The sequence below is a fragment of the Daldinia decipiens genome (assembly GCF_022478715.1).
Source record: "Daldinia decipiens strain CBS 113046 unplaced genomic scaffold F4813scaffold_25, whole genome shotgun sequence".
Taxonomy (NCBI): domain Eukaryota; kingdom Fungi; phylum Ascomycota; class Sordariomycetes; order Xylariales; family Hypoxylaceae; genus Daldinia; species Daldinia decipiens.
In genome coordinates, this window is record NW_026054568.1 from 432463 (window position 1) to 450754 (window position 18292).

Genomic DNA, 18292 nt, shown 5'->3' on the forward strand with positions numbered 1-18292 from the left:
ATAATTTTGTTTAGCGAGTACTTACGAGTAACATCCTAAACTCATAACCTTTTCAAGTACTTAACTAGATTAGCAGATAGTGCCAGATAACGCGTAGTAGCCACTTGTTAATCTTTTGTATCTTGACCTTTTAAGCCGTTTACACCTTCATTAACTTCCACGTTTCTGCATTTCTCCGTGTTTCTACTTCCTACTTCCTATTTTTTCGTCGTCTCTCCTGTAGTACTAAATACCTAATTCTTTTGCTCCGGCAAACAAAAACCTGACGGCGTCCGCGCCAACAGGCAATCAAAATCTATTGTTTGTAATCGTCTATCGCGTCATCATCATGATTATTCCTCTATCAGCGCTGGCTCTCGCAGCCACTGCGCTCACTTCTACCGGTCTCGTTCAAGCCCTCTCTGCTTCGGATATCCCCGCCGACACCCCTATCTCAGCCCTCCTCTCTTCGGCGCAATCACACTTAACTAAGGGCGAAACACACGAGGCTCTGACGTACTACGATGCCGCTGTTGCCCGCGATCCAAACGACTACTTAACGTACTTCAAACGGGCTACTACCTACCTTTCGCTCGGTCGCACATCGCAGGCTACTTCGGACTTCAACAAGGTCTTACAGCTGAAGCCAGACTTCGAAGGGGCACATCTTCAACTGGGCAAGTTAAAGGCCAGAGGTGCTGATTGGGATGGAGCCATGGAACACTACCTCTTAGCCAAGCAGAAGCAAGGCTCCTCCGAATTCGAAAAACTGGTCGAAGCGCAGGGTGCTGCTAAATTGGCAGAAGAAGCCGCGCAAAAGGGAAACTGGGATGAATGTATAAGTCAGGCCAGCGATGCCATCCTCGTCGCAAACCGGGCGCCCAATCTGCGAGAACTGCGCATCAAGTGTCGATTCGAGAAAGGAGAGGTCGAAGGTGCGATGGGCGACTTACAACATATCTTGCAGATGAAAGCGGGCGACACTACTCCTCATCTACAGATCTCGGCTACTACATTTTACGGCTTGGGAGACATAGAACAGGGTCTAGCGCAGATCAAGAAGTGTCTGCACTCCGATCCCGATTCTAAGCCCTGCAAGAAGTTGTTAAAGCAAGAAAAGAGCATCGATAAGACGTTAACAAAAGTTAACAAGGCTTTGGAGAGGAATCAGCCTATGACTGGCGTTAAACTGTTAGTACCATCTGGCGATGAACCAGGTTTGATCAACGAGGTAGAAGAGCAGATCAAGGAGCACAAGAAGGCTGGCATCATCCCGGAACTCGCTCCCAACGTGTTACTGGCCAGATTAGTCGAGACTGCTTGCCAGGCTTACTACGAGGTACTATCATTATCTACTCAAACTTGAGAAAACAACAAGTCGCTAACTGCTCTATAGGCAAATGGAAAGAAGGCTAGCATATATTGTCAAAAGTCTCTAGCACTAGATGAGAATTCTCTGTACGGTCTCTTACACAAAGCCAAGACGCAACTAGACGCCGATGATTTCGAGCCCTGCATCGCAACTCTGAAGAAAGCAGCAGAAGCCAGACCGGACAAGAATAACGTAATCAACCCCCTAATGCAGAAAGCCCAGGTCGCTCTTAAGCGTAGCAAGACAAAAGATTACTACAAGGTCCTTGGCGTGGCGCACGACGCGGACGAACGACAGATCAAGTCGGCCTACCGGAAACTCACCAAGATTCACCATCCGGACAAGGCGGCCCAGCAGGGTTTAAGCAAGGAGGAGGCGGAGAAGAAGATGGCATCGATAAACGAGGCGTACGAGGTTCTGAGCAACCCCGAGCTCCGTGAAAGATTCGATCGCGGCGACGACCCGAATTCTCACGAGCAGCAGGGCAATCCGTTCCAGCAGGGCCACCCATTCATGTACCAACAAGGCGGCGGCCAGCAGTTCCACTTCAAGTTTGGTTCAGGAGGTGGTGGTTTCCCAGGTGGTTTCCCGTTCGGTTAAGAAAGAGTAAGGGGTTTTTAGCAAGGAGAATAGAGAAGACGAAGATGAAGACGAGGAATTCTTGCATGCACCGGCACCGGCACCGGCACCGGCGAGTTGGAGTTTGTGGAGTTCTTTTGGGTTTAATTAAGTTCAAGTTCGAGAAAGCTGAGCAAAGTAAATATTCGTTTAGTCTAGGGAGCGGTCGAAGCCTTGTTCTTACTTGGTTGTGTATATACCTACGAGGTACGTTAGTAAGTAGTATAAGAGACGCGAGTTTTTAACCTTGTGGCTGTGAGTGAATATGGTTGTGCTTTTTGAGTAATTCTAAGACTTGTTCCTAGGTTAGTACCTAGGTCTAAGATGCAAGACATGCGTATCGTCGTATATTTCGTAATTGGAATTGCTTTATTGGCGGGTAGGTGGATTTGGTTGTCCACTTGGATATGTACTAGGTTAGAGGTAGGCTATCGAGATGGCAACCTTGTCGATCTGTCTATGTTATCCCGAGTATTATTTAACCAAGTAACCTAGTAACTACCTAACCTAGTCTTAACTTGCATTACCCCCTTACATGTGGATATGGAATTATATATGTATGTGTACTCAGGCCGAGACCATATTACATATGAGGCAATACGATATCTCTCGGCCGGCACTTCACGACGGAGCTGGAGTTTATGGGACTCCGGTGAAAGACGGACTACCTAAACCTGGGTTAGTAAATTTACAAATGCACATTACATTGCCTCTAATTAGTTCCCTGGATTAACATGACTACTAGAGTTACCTATGCGTTGTCATTGGTGCTAGTTTATTTTATTTATACTTGAATAATTATACAATGTTAATTTATGTGCAGATACCTAGGTTAGTTAGATGACTTACATACTTTGGTTTAAGTAACTAACTAACTAACTAGAGCTAGTTATACATATCTTCCGCCCAAGTATGTATTAAGCTCTAAGTTGCTCAGTGAACGAAAGTAGGCTTGTGTATATATCACATAATATCGTACCAGCGTTAATGTATAAACAAGTGTATATGTCAAGACTATAACATACAATCCCCCTAGCTATCCTCTGAGAATCTGGATTGAGATCTCAGCGGACACCGGAGTCAAGGGAGAGCATGTCCTCGGCGACACATCGATACTTTGGATAAGCAGCACGGGGATAATACACAACGACAGCCACTTACTCGTCTACTCTGCCATGCCATGCCATCCCATCTTCATCCATCCATGTCGTACGGCACTAGTGCATAGTTCTGACTCCCTAAACTAATATATAATATATCTGTACACGGCGAGTTACACGGCGAGTCGAGCCCAAATATGCAGTGGATCTTACCGCTGTCACCGCCAGATCATTCAGATCTCCTTTCCCCTATACATAGTCGTAGGTGGCACCGAGCATCGGTTGTTGAATCCTTGTTCGGGCATCATAAGTGACGAAAATAGATCGTGGGGATGAATAAAAAATCAGGGAACTTGAGTAGAACACCGGTCCTCTCGCAAAACTCCTACCAGTATCATTCATTTCGATCCTCTCTCCAACCTATGGGCTGGGCCTACGAGGCAGGTGCCCGAGGACGTTGGTACGAAAAAGCAAATTGATATGTACATTTCGATTTTAGTTTCAGTGTCTACCCAGACACATAACCCCCCCTTTACCTTTAACAGCCCGCCCCCTCTCTCCACCCGTTTTTAGAAATTTTATTCCCGATTGCTCGTGAAATATCTTTTTGCATCGTCGCCCGGAAAGGGTGGAAGCTCTTGGAAGTCCACGGGAAACGACCCCACGCAAAACTCCAATGGATACAGGTAATCCAGGAAACTAATCATCTTCGTTGCATTCCACATGACGCCTGCGAGGGGTTCGGTAAGCCTATAGAACGAGGCTAATGTTTTCTTGTGCGACAAGGCACGTCAGCCCAAGCGGCCCAAGTCAGACAAATTTAGGATAACAGACTTCGCTGCCTCGGGCTCGGTCTTGTACCTCGGAGATATCTTGATGGCAGGAGGATCGGCAACAAAGGGAGCCGATTTGTGGGGTCTCCATGGATACCTCAAGAAAACAGCACTGGATTGTTGCCTGACTCAACCCACCACGGACGATGACGTGTTGGCACGAATGAAGTATGCCCTGCAACATAAATTATAAGTATAGACGACCTAGAGAATTAGACAAAGGTACACTTACTTGGAAGCTTCGTAAGCCGACCAGCAGATGGCTGTGCTCGGCATTGTGGTGACTACTCTCGGCCGAACTCCTTTAAAGAACCCGCGTAGACCCTCCCGTTGGTACATTAGCCTGCAGCCTGCCATGAATCCATTCACCGACCTGAGCTCCGCGTCGGAAGCTGTACCTCGGGTTTGTAGCATGGTTTTGATGACGTCCATTGGTGTAGTTAGAGCTGCTGCGAAACCTCCCGCAACTGCGCCTGCCATGCAGTGCGTAAACGGATCATACGTCTTGCTGGGATTCATTGTCGTAGATATAGATTCGTATGCGAGGAATTGGAGGGCCGTGAAGGGTACAGTCATAGATAAAGTAGTCGGATATGAGACGTAGAAGGCCGATAAACCCTCGGTTCTGTAGACGTATCGAGCGCAGTCCGTCATAGAGCGGTACATCTTGCTCGAGTTTTGTATCTGCATACGTTGCTTGATCACTATGGCCAGAGTTAGATAGATACGACCAATTAATTAACCAATTAGTTTCTTAAAGGCTCTACCATACCGTCAAAGGGGTTCATAAGCGCATCGCTGGCTATGGTTGCGCAAGCCCCACTTGTTGCTAGAAAGAGGGTAAAGTTAGACATGTATCGTCGAGGAAGAGGATTAAGAGGATTAAGAGGATTAAGAGGATTAAGAGGATTAAGAGGATTAAGAGGATTAAGAGGATTAAGAGGATTAAGAGGATTGAGCTGAGGTGGTTGGTAGCATACCTGCTGCTAGCGGGTGGTGTACACCAGCTCGGTTACCACCCATAAGATGCTTAACAGCCTCATATGTCGCAAAGTAGACTGCGTGCGCAGGCCCTAATAGTCCAAGTGGTGAGAAATGAGCTATATCAGTCTCTTAGGAGAACCTACCAGCTCCGACGACAACGCTTGACATCCCCCGCCATAACTTCAATACACCCTCTCCACTTGCTATGCGCATGGTACTCTGTATCATGCCTTTGTAGACTGCGTTCGCCCCCACCGGGTTAAGTATCTGCATTCGCGTCTGTAACATCCCTAGTTAGTATTAAGCCGGATACTTGGATAATTGGATGGGTTCAAACGTGACGAACCTTGATCGCGTCAATTGGGTACATAACTGTGTGTTCCTAGCATCCTGTTAGCAATCACGGGTTAACCCCGAAAGGCAAAAGTAATCGGGCTTACGGCAATACCGGCGAAGGCACCAGCGACCATATTTTGGGCTAGGGAGAAATTAGGGGGCAGAGACTCGTAGCTAATGAGGTAATCTAAGTTAGTATCCCGTATAGCCATCATGTTGGCGTCTATCACTGAGTGGCAAGCCTAAAGAAGGGAAAACATACTCGTACTCCTCGACGGGCTCGACTGTTGGCTGGGCCATTTTGGCCACAGCTTCAGGGCCTTCGCCGAAGGCCTTGGGTTGAAGAGCCAGGGTTGCGATTTGACGAGGTCGGGAAGGAGCTGGCGGTGTGCGAATGTGTGAAGTAGAAAGGCTCGCTGTTGGTATCGCCCTTCAGGAGAAATGGGTTATAGAGGATGCCAATGCGAGATATCGCGGACCAGCGGAGCGGCGACGATGAGGATGGCTAGGAACAAAGAAGTTACACAAAGAATGCGCAAGAATTCGTGTTTGCAAATAACAAGTATAAAGGTGAGAGATATTCTCTCGGGTTTGTGTGCGCCAATTATTATGGTGATGTCGATTAAGTGACAAGTTGCGAATTTGTGGAAAATCTTCCCGATTCAAATACGTAGGTGAGTGAACCCGGGGTTGGTTACTGGTGCTGGTGGTACACAGCAACTACCTAAGGTAGATAAGGTAGCTGCAGCAGATACAAAAATTGAATCTCAGTCTCAGCGCATTTCGGAGCCGGCTTTGATATTAACAGGGGTGCGTCGGACGCCGTGGCCTTCTCAAAATCAAACCAGCCTTGAATAGGTCAAGTGCGGGCATGGCGGACCATCAGCAGCCATCAGATAAGCCCCCCATGAGGCTAAGGCTGAAGTTCCATTCCAGAGATTCTCAGGTATGTATGTATGTGGCTTGTGCGTTGTGTACAGGGGTTAGCAGGTACCTAAAAAACCACATTCCTCCTTCGTTATCAATCAATTGAATCATCTGAAATCAGATGCTAAAAATTAAGATTCCTTTTCCCTTTTCGTTTTTATATACAGTACGCATGCAGCAATGGAAACAATGCCAATGCCAATGCCAATGCCAATGCCAATGTTTTAAGTATATCCCCAGGTCTTTAGCTTAAGTGAAGGCTGCTATATTCCTTTCGCGTAGAATTCATCGCGGCTCACCGTAACATTTGACCATCCGTTTGCTTCTGTATAATTGCTTACCCGCTTGCTAATGTCACGCACCATCCGACCCTGAAACTACCCAGGTCTACATCTACAAAATACCTTTTTCTTCAGCTAATTATAAGTATAGTTATGTGATAGACATCTCGTCATGAGACCTAAGCACGTTTCTAACAAGGACTCCCGTCCCTCAGGGGTGTTTGTTACCCAAGTAGAGGCGCCAGACAACCCTGACCTCGTTACAGCTATGAAAACAAGCTGCCACGAGAGAATTTCACATGGGTTCTAGAACCCTTCCATATCAACATCCTCGTCAATCTTTTATTGAACCCGATCGAGAGGTAGCTCTCATATCTGGCATGATGCAGCTTTCAGATCTGGGGTATGCAGTCATATTCCCGATCGATCATACTATTATCGTACGATGGTCGACGGTTTTGGCATATTATAATTTTTCTTCTTGGCATTGTCATTACATATGTAGGGTAGAATGATGTTTATTAGGTTAGGTTGATAATTACTGGGCCTTGCCCAGTAATTTTCAGTGTAGCTAGTAATTACGTAATCCCATGCCACAGCATTTATGAAATACTATTTAAATGCTTTCTTAGTATCACCCTATAAATCCTATAGCTCTTCCCCACCTTCCAATTAAGCGCCGAGCTAGGCATATTCTATAATAACGTTCCTTATAAGCCGAAGCCGATAGTAATAACTCCGAGGTCGACGGATAGGTTATATGAAATCCCAATAAGTACGCCATCGACCACCGATTTTACTTTATTACTATTTCAAGTTTCCTATTTCAAGTATCCTATAAGTATTCAATGCTCTGGTCCATCCTCCAAGAGACTTATTCGGCATTGATACTTTGTTTCATCGTTTATGCCATTCAGCCTACAACTACGAGGATGACACCAAGCTACACATAGAAATTCAAGAGGGTTGGCCGACCCGTGGCACAATTAGTTCAATAGATCCCGTAAAATTTGATTTTACGGGATAAACTCGATGCTCTCTGGACGATATTGGCAAGCTAGAAGCTGACGGTATTCGCCGTACTATTAGTATCCACAAGCCACATGCTGGTAGAACAGCAAATACCGACGATATAACATGAAGTGATCATATATTCGGATATAAATCCCGAGCATGCTTCCGTTTCATTGTAGTCATCAATCAGAATCCGACATTATTTACTATGGTATCTTATGTAAGTTAGATGTCCTTAACCTGGTGATAGTGCAGCTTCAATAATATGACCTCAAGGTATTAGTCTATGAAGTATTAATAACGTGGGTCAGGTAAAATAATCGTAGCAAGTAACTGCCTAGGTAGATAATCAGTCAAACACCCGAACTTATAACTTGTTCTACTCAAGCTTGAATGACTTATTGGTGGTTAATGAACATGAGTGTAAGGATAAGGCTCTTCCGATACCGTATACGAACTCAGACGATGTAAGTAGACGTATAGATGGTACGGGGTCTTCGGTACAACAATGGGACTTAACAAGTTGACTAGGTTAAAGGCCGGGATTCAATTCTGATGATCGCGTGGTCTACAATGTAGAAAAGTCGGCCGGCAAATCGGGTATTAGCATATGCAAAATGGGATAGTGGGGTTGTTTTGTGTATGCGTTAACTGCAGGTAAGGCGGGACCTGAGAGACGGGTCCCTAAAATGATATTTGCGATTGGCCAATTTCAATTTTCGATACGTCACCGCCCACTAGGCTAAACAACTTTTGCAAGGATCTAAATGGTAGCTATCACGTGATAGCCCCGCGGACATGCAAGTTATTTGGTAACTCAGTTACGACCCTGAACTGGGGAACCGCGATCGGCGGACATGGGGTAACGGTTACTACCAAATGTGATTCATTGCATGCTGAAGTAGAATTTTCTTCATTACAAATTCTGAAGAGGCAACACACCTTTTTTTTTTTTTAACTCTGCTTTTCCTTCCTTACTTACCAGAGAAAATATGTGCGAAACAAATGGTTCTGCGGCCAGCAATGTATGTCGTCCGGTCTTGGTTTCCATATACTCAAGTTAACATTTGAAATTTTCTAGGGCACCAACGGCACTAATGGTACCAATGGCACAACACCTGTACGCAGGTCGAATCCCTACCAATCCAACCCGGGCGAGTTTCTGTCCAATGTAGCCAATTTCAAGATCATTGAGTCAACTCTTCGAGGTCAGCCTTTTCATTTGCCTTGGATTTATTCCTCCTCTTGCTGACAACCGGATTAGAGGGAGAACAATTCGCCAATGCCTACTTCGACACGCAAACTAAGATCAACATGTACGTCATTATTCTGTTCTGTCTTGCTATGCTTTGCTAATATGTTTTTTTTTCAGTGCTAAGGGTATGTCGAATCGGTTATATTATTTCCTCTTATATCTCGTTGCTAAAACATAACCCTCATTAGCTCTCGATGCCTTCGGAGTCGACTACATCGAACTCACATCCCCAGCTGCTTCTGAGCAATCGCGCTTGGACTGCATTGAGATTTGCAAGCTCGGACTCAAGGTGCGATCTCTAATATCTCTATATTGTGAATTGTACAACTGACGTTTTCTCGAGGCCAAAATCCTGACTCGTGAGTCTCAATCGGATGGGACATATCCTCCCTTACCTACTAACTGTGACCCATAGACGTTCGTTGCGATATGCGAGATGTGCAAATGGCTATCGACACTGGTGTAGATGGCCTGGATATCGTCATTGGTACATCGCATTTCCTCCGGGAACATAGCCATGGCAAGGACATGGCCTTCATCACCAAGGCTGCTTTGGAGGTCGTGCAATACGTCAAGGACAAGGGTATCGAGGTTCGATGTATGTTGAAACTCTCCTTGAAAGGAGACGCCGCTAATACGGCATAGTTTCGAGCGAGGACTCTTTCCGATCCGATCTAGTAGATCTGCTATCCCTCTACAACGCCGTGGACAAGATTGGTGTTAACCGTGTCGGTATCGCTGATACCGTTGGCTGCGCCAGTCCACGACAGGTCTACGAAGTATGTGATTCGTTCATGCTATTACCATTTGTTTTACTAACTTTAAATATAGCTCGTCCGAACATTAAGAGGTGTAGTTTGTAAGTTGGAACATTACCTTCTCTAACTACGTTTACTAACCTACTTGTAAGCTTGCGATATTGAAACTCATTTCCATAATGACACAGGCTGTGCTATTGCCAACGCGTAAATGCTTATTTGATGACAAAACTATGCTCTAGAGGACTAATTTGAGTATAGTTTCTGTGCTCTTGAGGCCGGTGCCACACACGTTGATACCAGTGTGCTCGGAAGTGAGTACTTTTTGCTCCCTGGGTGGAGAACGGCATGCTAACATGTTACAGTTGGCGAGCGTAATGGTATCACCCCTCTTGGTGGCTTCTTAGCACGCATGGTGGTCACTAGCCCCGACTACGTCAAGAGCAAGTACAAGCTCAACATGATCAAGGAGGTGAGTTCTATATTTATCTAGTGCTGAGAACTTAGCATAAACTAATATGTTTTAGATTGAGGATATGGTTGCTGAGGCAGTAGAGATCAACACCCCTTTCAACAACCCTATCACTGGTTTCTGTGCCTTTACCCACAAGGCCGGTATCCAGTAAGTCAATATTTCATATATTACAACAAGCCCCTGGAAACATTGAAATGTAATTACTAATACCGAATACTATAGTGCCAAAGCTATCCTCAACAACCCCTCCACATACGAGATTTTAAATCCTGAAGATTTCGGCTTGACGCGCTACGTGCACTTCGCCTCCCGGTTAACGGGATGGAATGCCGTCAAGACCCGAGTAACACAACTCGGCCTAACTATGACGGACGACCAGGTCAAGGAATGGTATGCATCAGCCTCACACCCGAACTCACAGAGAAGATGGCTAACAAAATGTTTCTAGTACTGCCAAGATCAAGGCATTGGCTGATGTGCGACCGATAGCCATCGATGATGCAGACTCAATTATTCGTAGCTTCCATCTAAATCTACAAACCACGGCGAATGCCAGCTGAACAGTACCGGCAGAGGAGACGGGGTAGAGAAGAGCGACTTCTATCATGGAGCGTATCCAAAAAGCGGCAGCATCAACAAAAAAGGACATGGCCAAAAGTCTGGGGTGCATTGCTTCGGTTTGGGGGTAAAAAGTCAATATTTGAGATAAGGCTATAAATAACATAGCCTGTGTTGTATACAACAGGAACAAGTACCAAAATTTGCATGATATTTCTGAGATACTCTTCGGTAATTTGTTTTGTTGACAGCTTTATGAATTGTTATTTTTGTGATCTGGGTATTGAAACTGCAATCTGTTGAAATTAAACCTGGTTCATAACTTACTGAAGTTGACATCTGGACCGTGGATGAGATCTGGTGCATGCTCCTATTTATCATGAAAATTATACTTGGGTGATTCAAGTTGAGATGGTTTCTATTGTCGAAAAGCTCGAAAGTGGGATTAGGGCATCAGTTTCCTTTGATAATATTATTAATGGAGGTAAAATATAGATAAAAAATAGTATGAATTGTAGAATACATGAGGCTTAAGTGCCAGAAAGGAGGCTCACTCTAGGAAAGGAGTAGAAATAGGAGTTCGTTGGACGAACGGTGAATACTACGAGCCCTTAGTAATAGATTGACCCAAAGGTTATAAGCGTATAATTGCAATCGTTAACCCCCCGCCACAGGAAGCCCCGGCAAGGTAACTACGAATCTATACATGTATGTCGGTAGCCTCCGCAGATCTATCGAGAGAAGTAAAGTAACGGCAGGAAAGTCTGAATTAGGGGCACAATAGCAAATCTATTTCCTAGGGTAATATTATGAAGACAAGCAGCTGGCTGCTAAATGGGTATTATTCTAGACTTCGAAGACATAATATATATAATTTAGCCAGTAGCAAGGTGAGCGAATTAGAATATTATAAGAATTCCATATATTTTATTAGGGTATCTCAGGTTTTCGGTCGAATATAACCAACTGGGGGCGGTACTCGCGCCTGAGCAAGTTACCCATACCACAGAAGCTCATAGTTACCCAAGCTTAATAGATGGCTATGGGTCCCGGTCTCTCGCAGGACGGGTAGATATGTTCCGATATACAATAACGGTAATAATAGTGGCGCCTCTTCTGAATGCACATGCTCGTCCTAAAAATGCGATGCTAGGCTTTTAGAAACCCAGGGACGCACGAGATAATATTGGCGCGTGGGCGAAATAGTAGGCCGATCTCCAGGACGGGAAGGATGGCGGCAATGATAACCATATAGCTCCTCCAAGCAAGATATCAAGAACTAGCAGGTGCACTAGCACCCTTCCTCTTCTTGGCCTTGCCCTTCCTCTTGCTACGATCTCTCGGCTTCAACGTTGCCATGCCGGCTTTGCATACCTCGGCGTACCTGTCGAAGAAAGCGGGGAGAGCGTCGGGCTCGACCACAGTTGATAACTTGATCTTGTCCTCGCGTCGTTTCTTGCCTTTCGCGTTTGTCGCCCGGATGAGCACTGGCATGGGTTGTGGGGGGTGGAGGTCGGGGAGTATGGTTCCACTTGTTGGCTCTGGGACGGGTTGCTCGTGAGTTACTAGATGGGTGAGTTAGAAGAGCTGCCGCCTCTATATTGTTCGGTTGCGGGATTGTTGGGACTAACATCTCTTCTGTACCAAGACTATGGAACCGTGGTCTTTGCCTTTCTTCTGGTCGAAGAGCTCGGTGAGCTTGACGAAGAACTGCGAAAATGAGTTAGTACAGGCGTAGACCCGGGCGTTATAATAATATCAATGGGTGCGAACCTCGTCATTGCTTAAGTGGCCCATTACGATTGATAGATAATCGCATGCGATAATTATCCAAGGTCGGAGGTATTCCAGAATAATACTGCTAACTCAACCCCGCATCCGTTGACGGTTGTTCGTAATATACGTTGATATGATATGTGATGGTGAGAATAAAATGATTGCAGTTCGTGTATAACCAAATAGCCATTAGGTGGGATTCCCCATGGTGGGGCAGATATATCTATGTACATGCGCATAGCGCCTTCTGTACTTTTATGGCCCCACTTGCTTTTACAATCCCTGTATGTACTTGGTTTTTTTTCTTAAGAAGGCGCATCTCATTTGTATCAATGCCTACCTCATGTGAATATCACTTTACTTATTACATTGTTAACTTTTACAAAAACAAGGCCAATAATCAACTCAACTTCTTTTCAACCGATAGGCTCCTAAATATCAAGAATCACCGTCAAAATGGCGCCAGGACCAAAGAAAAAACTATCGTTGCCTGCAACACTTCTAAAGGAGTTAGACGCTCAGCAGTCCTCGTCCTCTGCTAAGGGCGGAGGGAGGTCGAGAAAACAGCTTTCGAGAAAAGATCAACGTAAGGCCCAACGAGTTCAGAAAAGGCAATCTCGCCGCTTGCAGCCACGCCAAAGCCAGGAAACCCGCAAGCCTCATAAGGCCTCTCAATCTAATGACTTTGATGATGAAAATGATGGCCTAGAGGATGGAGATGATGATGATAACGACGACGACGAAGGTGACATGGATATGGAGGATGACTCCGAGGGCAGCGATAGTGAAGAAGATGATGATGATGAAGAGCCAAGTCAACCAAAAGTCTCTAAGGCTACACAGAGCAGACTTGCCCAGGATGACGCAGAGATCAAAGACTTGGAAAGGAAATTAGGCTTGAAGGGCAGGAAGTCACTTCCCAAATCTTTCCAGGACGACGGTCTCGGCGATTTACTGGACGGTCTGGATGAAGATGGCGGGGATAATGAAGGAGTTGCCTCGCAGAATAAACGCAAGGCAGAAGCGGATGAATGGCTGGCCCAGAAAAGGAGAAAAGCTCAAGCTGCCGCCGATAAAGTTACTGCTAAAGTAAATGTTAGTGATAGCGACGAAGAAGTCGGCGACGATTTGGACGACGAAGATATGCCTCTTTGGGACAGTAAATCAGAGGAAGACGAAAATGCCTTTGAAGGCTTCTCAGACGGAGAGCAGTCTACAACTGTGCGGCCTCTACGAGAAAACCCCTACGTTGCTCCTACAACGGGAGTTGCAAAATACGTCCCCCCGGCTTTCCGTAAGCAGTCAGGCTCGAGCAACGAAGCAGAAACACGACTTCGAAGGCGTGTCCAGGGTTTGATCAATCGCTTGACGAACGACAATATGGTTGGCATAGTCAAAGAGTTCATGACTTTATACGACACAAATCCAAGACAAACCGTTACATCTACCATCGTGGATTTAGTCCTGAACCTAGTTTGCTCGCCTGAAAAGCGTCCAGATTCTTTTTTCGCTATGACAGCCGGTTACCTTGCAGCAATGCATAAATCTCTGGGTATGGCCTTTAGCGCCTACTTTATACAACAACTCGTAGAAGTCCTCGACCAGCGCTATACGCAAGCATCTGGAGATCAGTCAGACTCCGGCTCAAGGCATCTTATTTCCTTACTTGCTGAGGTCTACAATATGCAAGTTGTTAGCCCTAATTTAGTATTCGATTATGTCCGCCTCTTCTTAGCCCAACTTTCCGAGCTCAATACGGAGTTGATTTTGAGAATTATCCAAATTTGCGGCCCATCTCTCAGGCGTGATGACCCTCATGCGTTGGGGGACATCATTAGTAGTATTAGGCTGGGGAACACCATGTCAACTAGGACGAGCTTCATGATTGACGAGATGAAGAGTCTACAGAGTAACAAAACAAAAGCTGCAACCCGTAACAAAGACCTTGCGGACCAGCGAACCCAGATCAGGAAGCGAATCGGCGGTATAAGCGGCACTCAGGATGCTCAGCCCCTCCGCATGGGCCTTCAGGACATCCGGGACGCCGATAAGCACGGGAAGTGGTGGCTTGTCGGGGCCAGTTGGTCTGGTAACCGTAGTGGCCCTAATGATCAAGGCAAGACTTTGAAGGACCAAGAGGGGGATGACGCTGATGAGATGATGGCGGACGTTGGTGACGACCTGGGTATTCCGGATCTCTGGCAATTAGCAAAGGAGCAAGGTTTCAATACGGAAGTACGACAACGAATATTTGTCGCTTTGCATGCGGCCACGGACTATGAGAACGCAGAGCTGCTTGTCCGTAAGTTGAGGCTTAACAAGCATCAACGGAAAGAGATACCCGAAGTGATCGTCCGAAGCAGCGAGCGGCAGTCTCAGTACAACCCCTATTATGCTCTAGTCGCTACCAGGTTCACCGGTGATCGGGAGTTATCTTTTCAGTTTAGGCGATGTCTCACAACACGTCTCAGAAAGATGGGAGAAGACATTGACATCGGCGAGGAAGATGACTTCGTTTTCGACGATGCAACTGACTACGACATGCGGTGGGTATACAACACGGCCAAGATGTACGGCTCGCTCGTAGCTAGCCGGGATCTTCGGCTGGCGGATATAGTGAAGCACCGCAACTTTGCGGCTCTGCATGAGAAGGCACACGTGTTCTTTGAGGTGATGCTGATCTCGATGCTCCAGGAGTGCAAGCACGACAGCCTCAAGGAGGTATTCAGCGGCCTGGATGCAGTTCATGCCCGAGGGGTCCAGTGGTTCTTGCGGAAGAACGTGCGGAAAACAGACCTCCTTAAGGACAAAAAGGAAAAAGCAGCGATTAAGAAGAGCTGCGATGCGGCAGAGGAGATACTAAAGGCACTGGTAACAGCGGGACCATTAGGGGGATTATCAGTTCTCCGCACTGGCTTTATCAAGACTAAATAGATACCCGTTTAATATTATGCACTTGTTGTTTTCACTTAAAGAAAATAGCTTCTAAATGGGCTATCTTGTCTCATATTTGAATTATGAATTATAGATTCTAAATAGGGGTATATTTCTCGTAGTGTACTTCGTAAGAAGAGAGATTTTAGCCTGGCGGGTCAGCAAAGTAAAAGTCAACGGCTACTTTCGGAGCAGCGGCATATCGGCGAAAATGAACCGCTAAGGTACTACTACCGTACACTAACGGCTATGAGTTAATATTGGGTCTTACCATATTATTCCATCTCGGTACCACGCAGTAAGTATACGATAGTACGGAAGGAGGCGAGGAGGTACTTCGATACCGGTACTTGGCCATCCCCAACGCCCGGACCTCCAAAATTTCGAGCAACTCCAAAAACATTCGGCTCCGTCTAAATCTTTACAGTCTCATCTACATTTATTCACCTCAACCACGTCACACCAATTGCGATATACCCGCCTTTTGTTTTTCCCCCCTTCGTTGCAGACAGACAAGGTAGAACGGGCAGCCTGCCGAAAAAAAAAAATAAACACAATGCTGGCCAGTCGTTTAATATCGCGGACCGCTGTGCGATCTGCTCTCCGCCCATCTTCGTAAGTAATAGCCGAGCTTGAGCTTTTTGAGGGAGCTTCCCAACATAACTTGCCCGCTAATCCGAATTCTGTCATTAGCCTTCCCTCAGTCGTCGCACCCCTATCGCGATGGAGAAGGGGATATGCTACCGAAGCAGGTTAATACTCCTTTAATATATAATATTTCCTCTTACCGACCCTTCTTATCGCTAATTAACCCGGCGCAGAGGAAAAAGATCTCGTCATCATCGGCGGTGGAGTGGCAGGATATGTCGCAGCTATCAAGGCTGGACAGGAGGGCTTAAAGGTTCGCCATGCCAACTTTGATGCGATCATCATTCCACATTATCCGCCCCACGAGAAGTAGAATCTAACTAGCAATTCACCCCGTGGCTAGGTCGCTTGCATTGAGAAACGCGGCAGGCTCGGCGGCACCTGTCTCAACGTTGGCTGTATTCCTTCGAAATCCCTCCTCAATAACTCGCATTTGTACCACCAAATCCTCCACGACACCAAGAACCGAGGTATCGAAGTCGGTGATGTCCAGCTTAACCTACAAGCTATGATGAAGGCCAAGGATACTTCCGTCAGCGGTCTTACCAAGGGTATCGAATTCCTCTTCAAGAAGAACGGCGTCGAGTACATCAAGGGCACTGGTTCCTTCGCTAGCGAGCACGAGATCAAGGTCCAGCTGATCGATGGCGGCGAGACGAGCGTAGTTGGCAAGAACATCCTTATCGCTACCGGTTCCGAATCGACGCCGTTCCCCGGACTCGAGTTCGACGAGAAGCGCGTTGTCACCAGCACCGGCGCACTATCCCTCGAAAAGGTGCCCGAGAAGCTGATCGTCATTGGTGGTGGTATCATCGGTCTTGAGATGGGTTCCGTGTGGTCGAGACTAGGTGCCAAGGTTACCGTCGTCGAATTCCTAAACCAGATTGGTGGCCCCGGCATGGACGCCCAGATTGCCAAGGAGGCGCAAAAGGTGCTCAAGAAACAGGGCATAGAATTCAAGCTCGGCACCAAGGTTATCGGCGGAGAAAACACTGGCGACAACGTTAAGCTCCAGGTGGACTCTGCTAAGGGTGGCAAGCCCGAATCGGTTCGTATTCCCGTGCATACACGCGCGGAGCAGCATATTAATTAACTTGAACTTTTTGGAAAATAGCTCGAGGCGGATGTTGTCCTAGTTGCCATTGGTCGTCGTCCCTACACCGCCGGACTCGGTCTCGAGAACATCGGCCTGGAGCTCGATGAACGCGGCCGTGTCGTTATCGACTCCGAGTACCGAACAAAGGCCTCCCACATCCGATGCATTGGTGACTGCACATTCGGCCCTATGCTTGCCCACAAGGCCGAAGAAGAAGCTGTCGCCGCTGTCGAGTACATCAAGAAGGGATACGGGCACGTCAACTACGGCGTTATCCCGTCCGTCATGTACACGCACCCTGAAGTCGCTTGGGTCGGTCAGAGCGAGCAGGACCTGAAGTCGCAGAACATCCCGTACAAGGTCGGAACATTCCCCTTCAGCGCCAACTCGCGTGCCAAGACCAACCTAGACACGGAAGGCTTCGTTAAGATGATTGCGGACCCCGAGACAGATAGGCTACTAGGTTGCCACATCATCGGAACTAACGCGGGTGAGATGATCGCCGAGGCCACGCTCGCCCTCGAGTACGGCGCATCGACGGAGGATATCGCGCGCACGTGCCACGCACACCCGACGCTCGCCGAGGCTTTCAAGGAAGCGGCTATGGCGACTTACTCTAAGGCTATCCACTTTTAAAGGGGGCGGTGTGTAAATATAGAGAGGAGAGAAAGGGTACAGGAGAAAGGGAGCATGTAGACAGAGGATGAAGGGATTGACTAAAAACTATCAGGCTGGAGGGCTAGCATCGGTGTAATGGTGTACATTAATACAGCATGTGGACAAAGTAAAGCGAAAACTATCTATGAACGAAGTATGTGCTACGAGATGTTTCATCCGGCAATTGTGGTGTTGTGTTTGCTATTACTGTTGACTGTTTAGACTCTACACTTGGTCCAATTAGTAACTGAGCTATTATTATGTTTGATTGTTTGATAACACTGATGTTGATCTTAATATTCTGACTGGGCACAGCATCTGTGTAATGTGTAGTGGTGGTATACATATCCAACATAGTACTACTCACAACGCCCCTGACTAGGTGTATTGTATTGTATTGTATTGTATTGTATTGTATTGTATTGTATGGTCTGACTGCGGGATTTACGGGCACTTTTGGCTATAACGACTCTTTGCCCCCTTATCTTACGAGGATATATACGACTACGGCAAGATATGACCCCATCATAGTAGATTGCAGAAGAAGATAGACATTGCTGCATTCATTCGTTCATCATATCAATTTTTATTTCTTTCCTTTTCTTTGCTTTCCTTTTCTTTTCTTCTTTTCTTTTCTCTATAACCGCCCTCTCTGTATATCTTTACGATGCTCTGCTTGTCCATCTCATCA

At 46.5% G+C, this 18292-nt stretch overlaps 6 protein-coding genes across 6 annotated transcripts; 4 read left to right on the forward strand and 2 right to left on the reverse strand.

The window, feature by feature from the left end:
* The first annotated feature begins 45 nt into the window (after positions 1-45).
* F4813DRAFT_365519 (DnaJ-domain-containing protein) lies at positions 46-2042 on the forward strand. The gene is made up of 2 exons (XM_049243922.1): positions 46-1318; positions 1376-2042. Exons 1-2 carry the CDS (start codon positions 329-331, stop codon positions 1949-1951), a joined length of 1566 nt encoding a protein of 521 aa, XP_049098100.1. The 5' UTR covers positions 46-328; the 3' UTR covers positions 1952-2042.
* Positions 2043-4031: 1989 nt separating this feature from the next.
* On the reverse strand, positions 4032-5522 carry F4813DRAFT_391119 (mitochondrial RNA-splicing protein MRS3; the record flags this gene model as incomplete). Its single annotated transcript, XM_049247121.1, has 8 exons — positions 4032-4077; positions 4135-4606; positions 4675-4731; positions 4883-4975; positions 5030-5165; positions 5233-5268; positions 5327-5396; positions 5485-5522. 8 exons carry the CDS (start codon positions 5520-5522, stop codon positions 4032-4034), a joined length of 948 nt encoding a protein of 315 aa, XP_049098101.1.
* Positions 5523-8303: 2781 nt separating this feature from the next.
* On the forward strand, positions 8304-10816 carry F4813DRAFT_365524 (homocitrate synthase). Its single transcript, XM_049243923.1, has 15 exons — positions 8304-8469; positions 8526-8652; positions 8709-8760; positions 8817-8824; positions 8888-8988; positions 9043-9058; positions 9115-9297; positions 9345-9478; positions 9531-9558; positions 9610-9664; positions 9719-9771; positions 9823-9929; positions 9985-10079; positions 10155-10322; positions 10381-10816. Exons 1-15 carry the CDS (start codon positions 8437-8439, stop codon positions 10490-10492), a joined length of 1272 nt encoding a protein of 423 aa, XP_049098102.1. The 5' UTR covers positions 8304-8436; the 3' UTR covers positions 10493-10816.
* Positions 10817-11263: 447 nt separating this feature from the next.
* F4813DRAFT_365526 (signal recognition particle 14kD protein) lies at positions 11264-12439 on the reverse strand. The gene is made up of 3 exons (XM_049243924.1): positions 12264-12439; positions 12122-12200; positions 11264-12055 (listed from the first exon to the last, which is right to left on the reverse strand). Exons 1-3 carry the CDS (start codon positions 12285-12287, stop codon positions 11763-11765), a joined length of 396 nt encoding a protein of 131 aa, XP_049098103.1. The 5' UTR covers positions 12288-12439; the 3' UTR covers positions 11264-11762.
* Positions 12440-12589: 150 nt separating this feature from the next.
* F4813DRAFT_365528 (uncharacterized protein) lies at positions 12590-15225 on the forward strand. Its single transcript, XM_049243925.1, has one exon. It carries the CDS (start codon positions 12723-12725, stop codon positions 15198-15200), a length of 2478 nt encoding a protein of 825 aa, XP_049098104.1. The 5' UTR covers positions 12590-12722; the 3' UTR covers positions 15201-15225.
* Positions 15226-15631: 406 nt separating this feature from the next.
* On the forward strand, positions 15632-17877 carry F4813DRAFT_365530 (dihydrolipoyl dehydrogenase mitochondrial precursor). The gene is made up of 5 exons (XM_049243926.1): positions 15632-15815; positions 15894-15952; positions 16022-16101; positions 16192-16896; positions 16963-17877. The coding sequence occupies exons 1-5, from the start codon at positions 15757-15759 to the stop codon at positions 17578-17580; spliced, it is 1521 nt and encodes a 506-aa protein (XP_049098105.1). The 5' UTR covers positions 15632-15756; the 3' UTR covers positions 17581-17877.
* The last annotated feature ends 415 nt before the right edge of the window (positions 17878-18292 follow it).